A 15,272-nucleotide genomic window follows, 5' to 3' on the forward strand; every position below is an offset into this window, starting at 1 on the left:
ACATTCATCCTCCTGTACTGGTATTATGCGTTTCTGTCATGTGTGACTTCTTACATTCGACAGGCACATAAATAGGAAATTGCTTACTGTTAATAACACTGATGTCTCTTAAAATCACATTTTCCTGATTATACAAAATATGATTATTACTGTTACTATTATATGTTACTCACGTAACACACTGTAATGTTTACTCACAGTGGAAGCGCAATTACACGTGAAATAACTGCATAAACAAATGAAACTTAGGTGTGGCATCCAGGAAATTGTTTAGGGAAAATAAAATGTAATTACAGTGTATCGATTACAACAATTTGCATACTTCATATTTTTATTTATACAATTAGCACATTTAAACACCCATATTAAACTAAGTTTTATGTAATTGGTCTGTTTGTCTGAATATCTCATGTTCATTCACTGAACTGACCACTACATAACTTGCTATCCAACGTGACGTGTAAATAAATCGAATATTGCATCAGGATGCAATAAGATTTACAAATTCTTTAGCTTTTTTATTTGTGGCGATAATCGCTTTTACTATTTAGGTATCTCAGGTATACGTCTTCATAGCCAATTACGACTTTCTTTAAAGATACTCATTCCAAAGCTTCTTTCAATTCCGCGCCAAGAGCACATCCTCTCATTCAGTAATGTCGCAGGGAATTTTCTTGACGTAGCCGCCTCACACCTGTGGAACGTGACCGCAGGTGGTGGGCGACTTACTCGAGGACCACCTTCCTGTATGGCACCCCGTCAAACAACGTGTCCACCAGGTTCTGTGCTATGGCTCGGTCCGATTCGTACATTGCCGGACCTACCTCTTCAACGAGTGCTTTCCAGTTCTCGTTCAGAACTTTGTTGGTGTTTTCACCTGAAATGAAATCAAATACATTTCAAACTGAAAAAACACTTATTTGTCAACAGCAAACAATACATTTTAGTAAGAGAGGAAATGTTAATGCAGCTTCTACGAGTATGTCATCTTTTAATCCATGCGCTGAGAATCCTACCGCTGCGAAACTAAATTAAATTTGTGCCGAGTACACGGTTACGTAACGTAAAAACAATCCAACGTCGAAAGTGAATGAAATTATAGAGAATGTTTTACCAAGTGTTCAAAAACGGTTCAAATGGCTCTGAGCACTATGGGACTTAACTTCTAGGGTCATCAGTCCCCTAGAACTTAGAACTAATTAAACCTACCTAATCTAAGGACGTCACACACATCCATGCCCGAGGCAGGATTCGAACCTGCGACCGTAGCGGTCGCGTGGTTCCAGACTGTAGCGCCTAGAACCGCTCGGCCACCCCGGCCGGCTACTAAGTGTAGTGAAATATGTTGGGTCTATTATTATACAGTTTTTGTTGCGATCAGTATTTCGCAAACTGTTAAAGCTGTAGGGTAGACGTAATTGTGTTTTCAAACGGGGTTCACATTCAGTGGTACAGCGAATTGGTGGTATCTGTGAAGGAAGGAAACAAGGAAGGTTAGAGTTTCGCGACATGTCAAAACGAAGTCGTTAGAGACTGGGAATAAGCTCGAATTAGGAAGGAAAGGGGAAGGAAATCGGCCGTGCTCTTTAAAAAGAACCGTCCCGGCATTTGCCTTAAATGATTTAGGGAAAAACACAGAAAACCAAAATCTGCATGGCCAGACGTTAATTAGAACCGTCGTCCTCCAGAATGTTGGCCCGATGTGGTAGCCACTGCACCAGCGTACTCGGATATTGAGTGTATTAGAGGGGCGAACCTGAATGTAGTCATATACACAGGGCGATTCACCTGCAACCCACAATGTCACATCTGGGCCTTCCCGCTCGCTACGACCAAACCATTACCCTACAGAGAAAAATTAACAGGACCTTTTTGTAGGAAATTAAATGTAGTTAAATTTTTTATTAGAATACGTTTTCTTTAGAGATGGTAGTTTTCGAGTTATTCCAAAAATACGTACATAAGCGATTTTCAAACACTCTCACACTCAGTAAGCTTCGGTCAGCATTTCTAGTAAGTTGTTCATCGCACTTCCTCCTGCCACTGTACAAAAATTTGCTATTCTACGAATTACCTCTCACAGTCCATCGTTCTTGGTCTTCATTGGCTGGCCTTATTGTACCACCGGCTTAGTCGAGCGCTTCCAAATTGTAAAATTGACATTTTTTACAATGTACATAACAGCTTTGTGAATATCAATAAACCATTAAATCGTTGTACTCTTCAGGCCTTCTGACAACGAAACTACATTACTTGTAGAGGTTAAGTTTGAATCGAATTGTCAGCGTCGGTAGTTTTAGTGTTACGTTTACAAAAGTCATTTTTCTTTCATTCCTTTCGCGGCTGCGGTTAAATTAGAAATGCTGACGAAAAAGCCGACTACGCTGGTGGTCTAATAGTCCAGTCATTAGAGACCAAAAAAGGTTCGAATATCAGTAATAGTTCGTATATCCGGAAATTCTTGTTCAATGGTAGAAGGGAATTCCACGACCAACATACTAGATACCGTGACTGATGAGGGATGCGTGTGTGGATGGAGTTGCGTTTCAAGGTCACTTTTGTACGTTTTTCTTGAATAACTCGAAAACCGTGGCCTCCAACGGAACCGCATCCTAGTACAAAACTTAGCTATATAAAATTTCCTACGAAAACGTCCTGGTAACTTTTTTGCAGTAGCTAGTAATAGTCTGCGCGTAGCTTGCGAGAGAATATGAAAATCTCTCGCGTTGTTTCCCAAGGTCAGATATAAAACTGCGGGTTGCAAAAAACGACATCGGTACAGGCAGCTGAATCTCCCTGTATGACACGCATTTCCGGCTTTACTCATCTGCAGAAATAAGCAAGTAATAGGAGAGCACAAAGCCGTACCTTTCCTTCAACACATTTGAGCTTATACACTCCTGGAAATGGAAAAAAGAACACATTGACACCGGTGTGTCAGACCCACCATACTTGCTCCGGACACTGCGAGAGGGCTGTACAAGCAATGATCACACGCACGGCACAGCGGACACACCAGGAACCGCGGTGTTGGCCGTCGAATGGCGCTAGCTGCGCAGCATTTGTGCACCGCCGCCGTCAGTGTCAGCCAGTTTGCCGTGGCATACGGAGCTCCATCGCAGTCTTTAACACTGGTAGCATGCCGCGACAGCGTGGACGTGAACCGTATGTGCAGTTGACGGACTTTGAGCGAGGGCGTATAGTGGGCATGCGGGAGGCCGGGTGGACGTACCGCCGAATTGCTCAACACGTGGGGCGTGAGGTCTCCACAGTGCATCGATGTTGTCGCCAGTGGTCGGCGGAAGGTGCACGTGCCCGTCGACCTGGGACCGGACCGCAGCGACGCACAGGTGCACGCCAAGACCGTAGGATCCTACGCAGTGCCGTAGGGGACCGCACCGCCACTTCCCAGCAAATTAGGGACACTGTTGCTCCTGGGGTATCGGCGAGGACCATTCGCAACCGTCTCCATGAAGCTGGGCTACGGTCCCGCACACCGTTAGGCCGTCTTCCGCTCACGCCCCAACATCGTGCAGCCCGCCTCCAGTGGTGTCGCGACAGGCGTGAATGGAGGGACGAATGGAGACGTGTCGTCTTCAGCGATGAGAGTCGCTTCTGCCTTGGTGCCAATGATGGTCGTATGCGTGTTTGGCGCCGTGCAGGTGAGCGCCACAATCAGGACTGCATACGACCGAGGCACACAGGGCCAACACCCGGCATCATGGTGTGGGGAGCGATCTCCTACACTGGCCGTACACCACTGGTGATCGTCGAGGGGACACTGAATAGTGCACGGTACATCCAAACCGTCATCGAACCCATCGTTCTACCATTCCTAGACCGGCAAGGGAACTTGCTGTTCCAACAGGACAATGCACGTCCGCATGTATCCCGTGTCACCCAACGTGCTCTAGAAGGTGTAAGTCAACTACCCCGGCCAGCAAGATCTCCGGATCTGTCCCCCATTGAGCATGTTTGGGACTGGATGAAGCGTCGTCTCACGCGGTCTGCACGTCCAGCACGAACGCTGGTCCAACTGAGGCGCCAGGTGGAAATGGCATGGCAAGCCGTTCCACAGGACTACATCCAGCATCTCTATGATCGTCTCCATGGGAGATTAGCAGCCTGCATTGCTGCGAAAGGTGGATATACACTGTACTAGTGCCGACATTGTGCATGCTCTGTTGCCTGTGTCTATGTGCCTGTGGTTCTGTCAGTGTGATCATGTGATGTATCTGACCCCAGGAATGTGTCAATAAAGTTTCCCCTTCCTGGGACAATGAATTCACGGTGTTCTTATTTCAATTTCCAGGAGTGTAGTTCAACGATCATTCCCTGTATATTCATCCGGGAGCTTCTCCACTAAAAGCAAGTTTAGCTTTTCCCGTTCTATTGACTGACTTTTTTGATAAGACTGCTTGATGTTGAAAGTCACAGACATTGAGAGAATATGGTTATATTGATACTACAGGGGCTGAGTATATTTATCAGATTCACGTCTTTCACATTTATGGCCAAAGCCTCCAGAAAATCACCGTGGCAAATTAACAGTCGCCTTTCAGTGACTGGAATTCAATGTGTTCTGTAGAACGCATTTCCAGTTCGAAAATATCTGTGTTTCGACCTTAACGTAGTTGTACAGTGTGCGGCAGTGTTCATAGTAGGATATTAAAAACACACCGTCAGGCATCAACTATAATTTATTTGTTACGTCTTATGTCAATTAATAGTTAAAGGTATGCCATTTACTAATGTGTAGGTCATTGTCCATTGCGTGGATTACTTTTTGAATATGACTCCTGTCAAATGACGCCCCCTCTGCACAACACATTCCTCTAGGCGGCGTTGGAAGTTTTCCATAACTCGGCGTAACGTATTCCCTGGGACATTGCCGACAGCAGTTCTGATGCAGTGCGTCAGCTCAAGAATGGAGGCACAACGTTTTCGAAACACTTCTTGCTTCAGGTAGCCCCAAATTAAAACGTCTGCACGTGAAAGGTCAGGTGAGCGAGGCGGTCAAGAAGTGTCACCAAAACGCGAAATTAATCTACCGGTAAATGTCTGTCGCAAGAAATCCATGCAATTCTGTCACCATTTCTGAGTTGAAGGATCGCATCAGAACTGCCGTCGGCAATGTTCCAGGGAATACGTTACGCCGAGTTATGGAAAGCTTCCAACGCCGCCTAGATGAATATGTTGTGCAGAGGGGGCAACATGTGACAGGAGTCATATTCAAAAAGTAATCCACGCAATGGACAATGACTTACACATTAGTAAATGGCATACCTTTAACTGTTTATTGACATAAGAGGTAATACATAAATTACAGTAGCTGCCTGATGGTGTGCTTTTAATACACTACTATTAACGCTGCCGCACACTGTATTATATTAAATCCTAACAGCACAGTTTAATTATTATTAATTATTCTTATGTAAATGTCTTAATAATGATTGAATTTTAATTCGGAGGGCGAGATGGGATAAGTACCCTGCACAATAGTTTCAGCGGGCTATTTCAGTAGACTTACTGTTGACATTGACGACACAGGGCGTGAGGTGCTGCCTGCTTGGGAGATTCAGAAACCAAACACGTGTGATTTCTGTCCCACACAACCATCTGATTTCAAAGCGTATGATTGTTAATGATGCGTCAATTAACTGCGACTAATTTACGGTAACATACTTTTCAGAATCTTAATGGAACAAGTACACTGAAAATCATGGATTTGTCGGTCGAATAAATGTTTGTGTAAGAGGATCAAATTATAGTAAGCATCTGCATAACGGAACAGTGTTGTGTTTCACAATTTAATGTACGTTGAATAGACGCTATGAGATTATTTTTATGTACCAAACTTAACCTCATGTACCAAACTTAACCTCATGTATCAGCATGTAATTTGTCTGATGAGCTAAATTTTCAAAGTTTTTGATGTGTCGGAGTAATTCCACATGCAGTTTATTACCACAAGCTATTTCTTAAAACGATATCATTACATAAGTTATTATTTATACTTTTTTTGAGCACTCACCAAGAAATTTGTCACCGTTGAATAAATTCTGCAGGTTTATTGTCAAGTGCCCAACTTCACCTCTGGAATCCACCACTGTTGCCTTCATATAGTCAGTGCCACCCTTATTAAAAGGTTCATAGTTTATTATGTAACTGACGGTCAGATTTTCTGGAAAAATTGCAGAACTGCAGATTATATTCTGACAATGATTGTACTGTAGAAGGCAAAGATAACATGAACGGGAAGACAATGTTGTGCTGGTTATGTAGAATGTACATATGCAGGCACTGAAGTGAATGAGGATGGTCAGGTAAATGAAAAGATGTTAAAGAGTAAATATTAAAGTACAGCATTACGTATAATCGTGAAAATTACACTACGACTTTCAGAGAGGCAGTACAACACAAAGAGATTTTTAGCAACATTAATCACTGTTTGTATGAGATCCGTAAAAGTGATCACCACGTATCTCTTCGTACATCAAGGTGTTGGACAGAGCTGTGTGAGAGGAACATGTCTCTAGCAAACATCGCATCTCGTGGTAGTAATTGGAACCTACAGTACCAGTTTCAGAAGTTGTCATGGTCCTGTCCTATAGTACCACTACCACTGATTTCTATTGGATATTTGGGAATTCTAGCTTTTCTGACTATCAAATTGTGTCTGCTACCACTTCCCAAGATGAAAGGGTGCCTCCGGTTAAATGAACGACCTTCTAGTAGTTGGCAGTCATATATACATATTAATGTTAGAACGTTTCAGAAGTTTTCCTTACATAATATTACGTGATATCAATAACGGTAAGAAATGGATATGTTCGATTCTTCTACGAAATTTGCGTGGAATTAGTCGGATGAGCTTCAGTGGAACCAAGAAAAAATATGCCAGCGGTGAAAACGCTAGGACGCAAATTCAAAATGAGAGCGCTTCATTCTTATTTTAAACGTTTGCGCTATTGGTGTCTGACGCTTTTAGGTTAAGAAGTAACAATACTAAAATTTTGTAAGAAAATGAAACACATGATAGATTCGTTTATTAAAAGTAAAGAGTAATTGAGTGTGTGGGGGAGGGGAGGGTGGGGGGCAGAGTGGTGGAACTGACGCCATAGAAGTCGTCTTTCACCGAATGCAAGAAGTTACCAGTCTGTGGAACGAAACATGGGCAGTGAGGGCACTTAGCGGAACGCCGAATGTACCACAAGGACTGATTTTTTTCTTTTGTAATCCATTTTCTTTCCCACTTCAATATAATTCTCTTTTTTTAATTTCATTTTTTATTAAGGGACTTCTTATCACTCCTTGAGCCCTGTCTCGCATTCACCGTAACATACACCTTCTTCGGATCGGGAATGTAGCCTATAGCAATTTTTTTCAAAAGCATCGTCTGTGTTACGAAAGTGACACGTAAATACTGAAGACAGTCCTCTTCTTGATGAATATGGTAATGTTTAATTACCTCTTCAAGAAGCAAAATACTCATTTTGGGAAAAAAGAAGCCTCTTCTTTGAGAAAACTCTTCTTCGTAAACGATTAAGGATCTAGTTTAAAAGACAATAAAAGAACTGAACTTATTGAAGAGTAATGAACCTGTTCTCAGAACCCAGCATCAACTGCCCATGTATAAATATTACTTAAAATCCATGACGATCGCTTTTTAGAAGCTAATGAAATTCCTCCTGCACAACAATAAAATACTATAGAAATAATAAGACTAACATTGGAATTATGGAGGACTACCACAGTCATAAATTGTGAAATTTTGATTTACATTTGTTGCCGAGTTTATCTTCTATGATTTAATGTTGTTGCCGTAAATAGTCTCGACAATCACCTGTAAACATTCATTTTGAACGTAACGTGAAAATGACCAGATGTTCCATTACTCAGGCAAAAGTATTATTTTTGTGTGCCAGGTAGAGAGACCAGTCCGGACCCACCGTAATAAATTCAGCTGTTGACCTAGGTGTATATACCATATTTTACGTGCACAAGCCCACAGCTGATTGTTATCTCTGCAAGTAAAAATATGTTCTGTGTAGCCTATTAATTGAACCGAAAAACAATAAGCCGACGTGGCAAATTTTACCCAAAAAACCTTGTCTCTGTGGTAAAGAGTTAATAACCGTGGTGTACCAATAACTACGTATGATATTTGACATAGACCGCTGGCCGACTGCAGCAAAGATTAAGTCCAAGTAGTACATTTAAGGTGCCAAAGAAAACTGGCCGTTCCTCGAAATTCTAAGTCTGACTAACGGCACTTTTTTGCAGCAAGATAGGATGCAATAGTTTCCGGAGGAATTGTTGTCTTCCCCTCGAGCCGCTGTGGTGCTGTATCTACTCTTGGTCTAGTGGTAAATGTCACACAGTGTGGACACACAGTCGCGATTTCGCGTCCACTCTTTCGTTTAATTTTTAAACAGCATTTCGTCTGTCTGCCACAGATATCAGTCTGATGGAACATCAAAGGTAATTTTCTACTCATTATGACTCACAAATAACCCAGAAACCTGTCTGCACATGTGCTCGGGGCTGCGACGAGATCAGAACAGTGTATGCTCTAGAGTTTCATCGCCGTACAGTGGCCACCAGCCATCCACCACCCGTCAAGGTAAACGCAGCACAACGCACATTATCACTTAAGTTCTAACATTAGCAAGCATGAAATTGTTTATTATTGTGATTCGATTTCCTGCGTGAAGTAACTTCTATAAAACGAACGAACACAGTTGCACTGACACAACGATCATAGGTTGCTGCGAGCGAATTTATTGGCTATGTTCTTTACCTGAAGTGCTGGTGTTTATCTTGCACTTACGTATTGGACTTTGCATACTTTAATCTAAACAACGCTTTCTGAGCGTTGTAACATAAAGTTTCAAGTGAAAAAATGTCTAACCTTAACAATATACATTTTGCTTTAGGTTTAATACAGAGATGAAAGTAGTGGAAGCTGCACGAAACATTAAAAATTTAAATCATGTTTGGGCCAAGTGCCATCGGATAAATCACGTCAAACAAAGAATTTTCGTTTTACAAGAAAAATTAACGATTTTCCAAATTCAGGAAGTCTTGATTACTTATGCCATGAGCTGTAACCATTTAATCTTCGTGAGACAGGTGCATTCAATACGCAAGGCTCAAAATTCTAGCGTGTTCTGATTCAAGGCATCAAAAATCAAACAGTATAAGTTTTATTACATTTAAACATCATCAATTCTCTTATTGAGAATTTCCATAACATACAGGGCTATTACAAATGATTGAAGTGATTTCATAAATTCACTGTAACTCCATTCATTGACATATTGTCACGACACACTACAGATACGTAGAAAAACTCATAAAGTTTTGTTCGGCTGAAGCCGCACTTCAGGTTTCTGCCGGCAGAGCGCTCGAGACCGCAGTGAGACAAAATGGCGACAGGAGCCGAGAAAGCGTATGTCGTGCTTGAAATGCACTCACAACAGTCAGTCATAACAGTGCAACGACACTTCAGGACGAAGTTCAACAAAGATCCACCAACTGCTAACTCCATTTGGCGATGGTGTGCGCAGCTTAAAGCTTCTGGATGCCTCTGTAAGGGGAAATCAACGGGTCGGCCTGCAGTAAGCGAAGAAACGGTTGAACGCGTGCGGGCAAGTTTCACGCGTAGCCCGCGGAAGTCGACGAATAAAGCAAGCAGGCAGCTAAACGTACCACAGCCGACGGTTTGGAAAATCTTACGGAAAAGGCTAAAGCAGAAGCCTTACCGTTTACAATTGCTACAAGCCCTGACACCCGATGACAAAGTCAAACGCTTTGAATTTTCGGCGCGATTGCAACAGCTCATGGAAGAGGATGCGTTCAGTGTGAAACTTGTTTTCAGTGATGAAGCAACATTTTTTCTTAATGGTGAAGTGAACAGACACAATGTGCCAGAACTGCGAGCTCGCATCAACGATGCTTTCGAACTCATTGATGGGGACATGCTGCGCCAAGTGTGGGAGGAACTTGATTATCAGCTTGATGTCTGCCGAACCACTAAAGGGGCACATATCGAACATTTGTGAATGCCCAAAAAAAACTTTTGGAGTTTTTGTATGTGTGTGCAAAGCATTGTGAAAATATCTCAAATAATAAAGTTATTGTAGAGCTGTGAAATCGCTTCAATCATTTGTAATAACCCTGTATTGTTACAAGTAATAATTTTATACATTAGTGTCAGCGTTGTTTCCATCTAACATGTTCTGATGGCAAATGGTTCCCCTTTTTTATTAGCAGAAGCTCAAATAGAACTTGCACTGCACACATTCACTGGTTTCATTATCTTTGCGCCTTTTTCAGTCATCGCATACGGTTCTCTTTCACAGTAGACTTTGATACGGTTACTTTATTACTGGTAGCTTATAAGGTCTGTGAATGTTCATTATTTTGCAACCAATGTTATGTTGTCTTTTCATATATGTTCCTGTGTTTTGGGAATAATACCAATGACATTCTCCAAAAAGCCATCTTTTAAGTTTGTAATGATTGAAAGATGCGTTGCCTACTCACAGTTTTTACAGTGCAGCCACTGTACATTATCCTAATATTTAATGAGATTTCCAGTTATCACTACGCCTAAGATTGAAAAACCAAAATACCAGAGCCATATACCATAAAGCAATAATTGTGGATTGAGTATGTTACCAAATTATGCCTTCATCTTTCATAAATTAATTATGTAACAAAACATCATTTTTCATTCACATGACTAGAACTGGAATAGTTTTTGGGTTTTGTGAGTACACAATTATGAAATTGTAGCTCTAAATAACATATTAAAAGGGTTTCTTTATGTCTGCTCCACCTGCGACATTTCCATACTACATTTGTATGACAGAGAAAAGCACGTAAGCAAGAATTTTTTCTATGTCCAAACTGTATAATATCATGCCAGTTTGTGTGTATTTAGGCTCCCTTATCTAATATGTTATGTATTATTAAAAAAGACTTTCGTGTTAATGTTATTGTGGTAAGCTGTAATTAATTTACCTTCGTATAGTACATATTTCAACTGCGTTTTCCATTAGTTTATTGAGCACTGCAATAATACATACGAGAGAAATTTGTCCGATTATTTAAAACAAGCTGACGACCATGTTGAGGTAGTTTACTGATCCCATTCCTGCGGAATCCTACTGGTTCCGAGTTAATTGTGTCATCAAGCCAGATTTGAAGTATTTTTTGGTCCAGAAAGGAATTTGCTATGTGGTTATTCGATAAGTATTGAGAAGGTAACCATCTGAGGGCCAAGATCGGAAGAATAAGTGCGAAGGGATGACACTGGAAACAAACTCGTGGATAGCTTTTTTCGTGCCATCAGCAGAATGCATGCAAACGTGATCTTGCAGAAGCAACTCTTGATGCAGTTTTGTTGGTCGTTCCTTAGACCCTGTATATTGTTCCATAGCTGCAGCAAATGCCAACTGCAATACGCTAAGGGATGGTTCGAGAACATTTTTCCACACAGCCAACTTATGATTTGATGCCCCTTTTTCCTTCGCACACTTTCACCCACGTCAGTTTTCGCTACTAAGTACGGTACACACTGCACACAAATCTTGCATTTGGGTGCACCAGACGCTCCTGTCAGCCTGGCACCTCAGGCGGCAGTTATTAATAGTCGAGCGTCCCGTATAGAAATCTTACCGTTGTGGCGCCTCTGTTGCCCGTCTCTGCTTGGCGTCCGGAGCGTCAGCTTGTGTTGATTGGGCCTCAATACACACACACATACACACACACACACACACACACACACACACACACACAAACACACACACTGGAACAGTAGTCCGTACGGCGCAACACTCCTTTTATGCCATGGGATGCAAAATATCTGTTCACACTGCCCTTTGGCCAAGATGATCTTTTGTAAGGGTTCAGCCGTTAATTATTCTTTTTTAAGAAGATAAAAAGAAGCATCATAATTCGTGACCAGTAACAATAACACTTAGGGATTCTTGACAAACGAATAGATGACACTGAAAAAAAATCCCGTAACAGTCACCCTTTCAGTTTCTGTTGTCTTGAATCAGGGCATGCAGTGCTCTTACATTCAACTACTAAACTTTACCTATTGATTGAAACTGTCTCACTAAGGTTAAATGTCGCAGTTCACAGATCAGTTATCAAGGCTTACTGGTGTAGGAAATCATTGATGCCATAACAATCTTTCCGTGAAAACTTAAATTCTTTTTTGAAGTGATTTGTTTCATAGCACTAGCCCCACACACGCTATAAATGTTTCGAGCTGCCTGAACTACCTTCACCACTCTATTAAACCCAAAGAAAACAATCTGTTGCTAATGTTAGAACTTTTCCAACTTACAGCTATTTGCCAACGGTTGAACGGCATTCGCAAGATCAAATAAGCAAAATCCAAAACAAATCCGCAAGATGAATACTAGAACTTCAAATTTAAAAATGGCAGTTGATGAATACACTCATAGCAGCCTGCATGTGTTGTGTTACTGCACTGTATTCACTCGTTTCATCGAGGTTATTTCTCGTGGAAAATCAAACTATAACAATAAACCATTTCATGCTTGTCTATGCGAGTGCAGAAACACGCCACAAATGTTTCAAAAGGTTTTTCTATTACTGGTGAGTTTGATACTGATGCAAATTATTCTTGTCGTCCCATCAAACTGATAGTCGCAACAAATATGCGAAATGTAGTTTGAAAAATAAAGCAACGGATGGACTTGAACTTGTGTTTGCTTGTACATTGAGCGGCAATTACCACCGGGCCACAAGCAGATAAAGCAGTGCCACAGCCTGAAAGGAAGACAACACTTCCTTCAGAAACTCAGTTATCCTACACCCTTTCTCGATTGTGCAGATAACCGGAATTAGGTGTCTGTATTATTGGCATCTAAAGTGAATGGCTCAGACTTATAGTCTCAGCGGCAGTTGGCGAGTGGCCAAGTTTCCTGTCAAAGATTCAACATTAGACTGAAGTATCGAAACGTGCCTATTCTTCCAGATTCTTCTCAGTTTCGTGATGGTTGTTTTATGATTCGTCGATGTGGTGGCAGAGCAGTCATCAGTATTCTACAGACCAGAGCTGCCTTGGCCCATAGGGTCCATATCCTTAACAACTACGATCGACATTGCACCGCTTAATGGAACCTCCTCATGTATAATGAAACTTCCAAGGGTTGCTGTAAGGTACTTGCCGAATAAATGGCACAAAATAGAAGACAGACTTGTAACGAATTTCACCATTAAGGCGACCTAAACCTCAAATCTGTACGGGAAGGGCAGTTACAACGAAGGGGACCTTGAAAATGTGATGGCCAGATCACAGTCGGTACGATACTTATTATCATAGGCTTCGGTGGAGGAAGCGTCGCCGCAATGTGATGGAACTTTGACTGTACATAGCAATTAAAAAACTTAAGGATGAAAGAAACTTTCACACAATACGTCATTGCCAAGTAACGTTCGTAGAAGAAACCTGGAGTATACACAGACAGTATGGTCCTGAAGCTAATTGAAAGAAATACCCAATGAAGAGAACCAATTTCTAATGGTTCTCTGGACGTTACAAAGAGCGTGACTTCGCTTATTAGCGTTTATAGTGACCACAGATGGCAACTCATACTCTGCAATGTGGTCCCATGCTGACCACAAAGTTGATAAGTTGTCCTTGCGGTAGGGCGTTCCATTCCTCCAGCCGTGCTGTCTGAAGGCGCCTTACCACGGTTCACGCGCCTACGCCCGTCGGAGGTTCGACTCCTCCCTCGGGCATGGGCATATGTATTGTCCTTAGCGTAGTTAGTTTAAGTTAGATTAAGTAGTGTGTAAGCCTAGGGATCGATGACCTTAGCCGTTTGGTCCCATAGGAACTCACCACAAATTTCCAAATTTTTCCATTCCTCCACTAGGGCGGTTGACAACTGCTGGATGGTCATTGGTGCATATGGACGTGCTGCTACACGTCTCCCCATCTCATCCTACACCTGCTCGATACGATTTAAATCGGGGGAAAGCACGGGCCAGTTCATTTGCCAAATATCCTCTCGTTCCAAGAGTTCCTCTACCTGCACAGTTCCATGTTTGACAATATTCCTGAGTGCATTACATGTTTCCAGCTCTCGCCATGTGAGGGTAGGCCCAGCGTTGTCGAATATGACCGTTTTGGTGGCTCAGGTGCTATGGTGTTGGGAGGAATGATGTATGGCCTTACTGATCTCCAAATCTTTGAGCACAGTATACTCATCCGCAACGTTATTGTGACACTGCAGTCCTTCCTCAGGTGCGTCTCAACATAGATGCTTCACTTTTATGGATGAGAGTTTGCGACCGCATTGAACAGCGCAGTGGAGGAGTTCGTGGAACGAGAGGATATTGGGTAAATGGACCGGCCTGCCAGTTCCCCCGGCCTAATTCCGATCGAGCAAGTGTGGGATGCGTAGGGGAGACATATCGCAGCACGTCCAAATGACCAGCGACCAGTCAGCAGTTGTCAAGCGTTGGCGAGAAATGGAGACCCCTACCACAAGAATTTCTTACCTATCTTATGTCCAGCATGGAATCTTTGTGCAGAGCATGCACTGCCGTCCGTGATGACAATACACCCGATTAAGAATTATGTCCATTTATAATATCCATGACACGATAAAAATAAAATGTAAATGTTGTGTGACTAGTGCCTCCCGTCAGGTAGACCATTCGCCGCGTGAAAGTCTTTCGATTTGACGCCACTTCGGAGACTTGCGCGTCGATGGGGATGAAATATGATAATTAGGACAACACAACACACAGTCCCTGAGCGGAGAAAATCTTCGACCCAGCCAGGAATCGAACCCGGGCCCTTGTGATTGACATCCTGTCGCGCTGACCCCTTTTTTTCCCCCAATGATCTTTACTGCACAAACTAACAGTACATATATATACACTATGCAAGAGTTCTTCAAAGTACCATTTAAGCATATACAAATGACTGTTAATTAAGAAAAAAATATTTCATAAACATTAAATACAACAAAATATAACATATTCTGTCTTCTTCCTTTTTTTTTTTTTTTTTTTTTTTTTTGGTAGATGCATGAAACGTAGAGAAGGGTGTTGCATCATGTGACAGGTAGGCATGGCACACCCCAACTTTGAGGGGTACCGAGGAAGACGCTGCGGAGATAACCGGCAAAAGTTTGTCGGTAAGATGGTTTTCGGGTGAGGGTGCTATGTACTTTCACAACTTTGTACCAGAAGTCGAGCACTGTATGCGG

General features: G+C 42.1%; 1 protein-coding gene across 1 annotated transcript in view; it reads right to left on the reverse strand.

The window, feature by feature from the left end:
* Positions 1-300: 300 nt before the first annotated feature.
* Positions 301-15,272, reverse strand: part of LOC124776717 (protein takeout-like) — a 79,162-nt gene continuing 64,190 nt past the window's right edge. Inside the window, exons 3-4 of the mRNA XM_047251831.1 lie at positions 6,035-6,184; positions 301-877 (exon numbers count right to left, since the gene is read on the reverse strand). Of these exons, the coding sequence (XP_047107787.1) occupies positions 726-877; positions 6,035-6,184 (302 nt within the window). The 3' untranslated portion in view covers positions 301-725. The remainder of the gene's footprint in view (positions 878-6,034; positions 6,185-15,272) is intronic.

This window comes from Schistocerca piceifrons, chromosome 2 (genome assembly GCF_021461385.2).
Source record: "Schistocerca piceifrons isolate TAMUIC-IGC-003096 chromosome 2, iqSchPice1.1, whole genome shotgun sequence".
Classification (NCBI taxonomy): Eukaryota; Metazoa; Arthropoda; class Insecta; order Orthoptera; family Acrididae; genus Schistocerca; species Schistocerca piceifrons.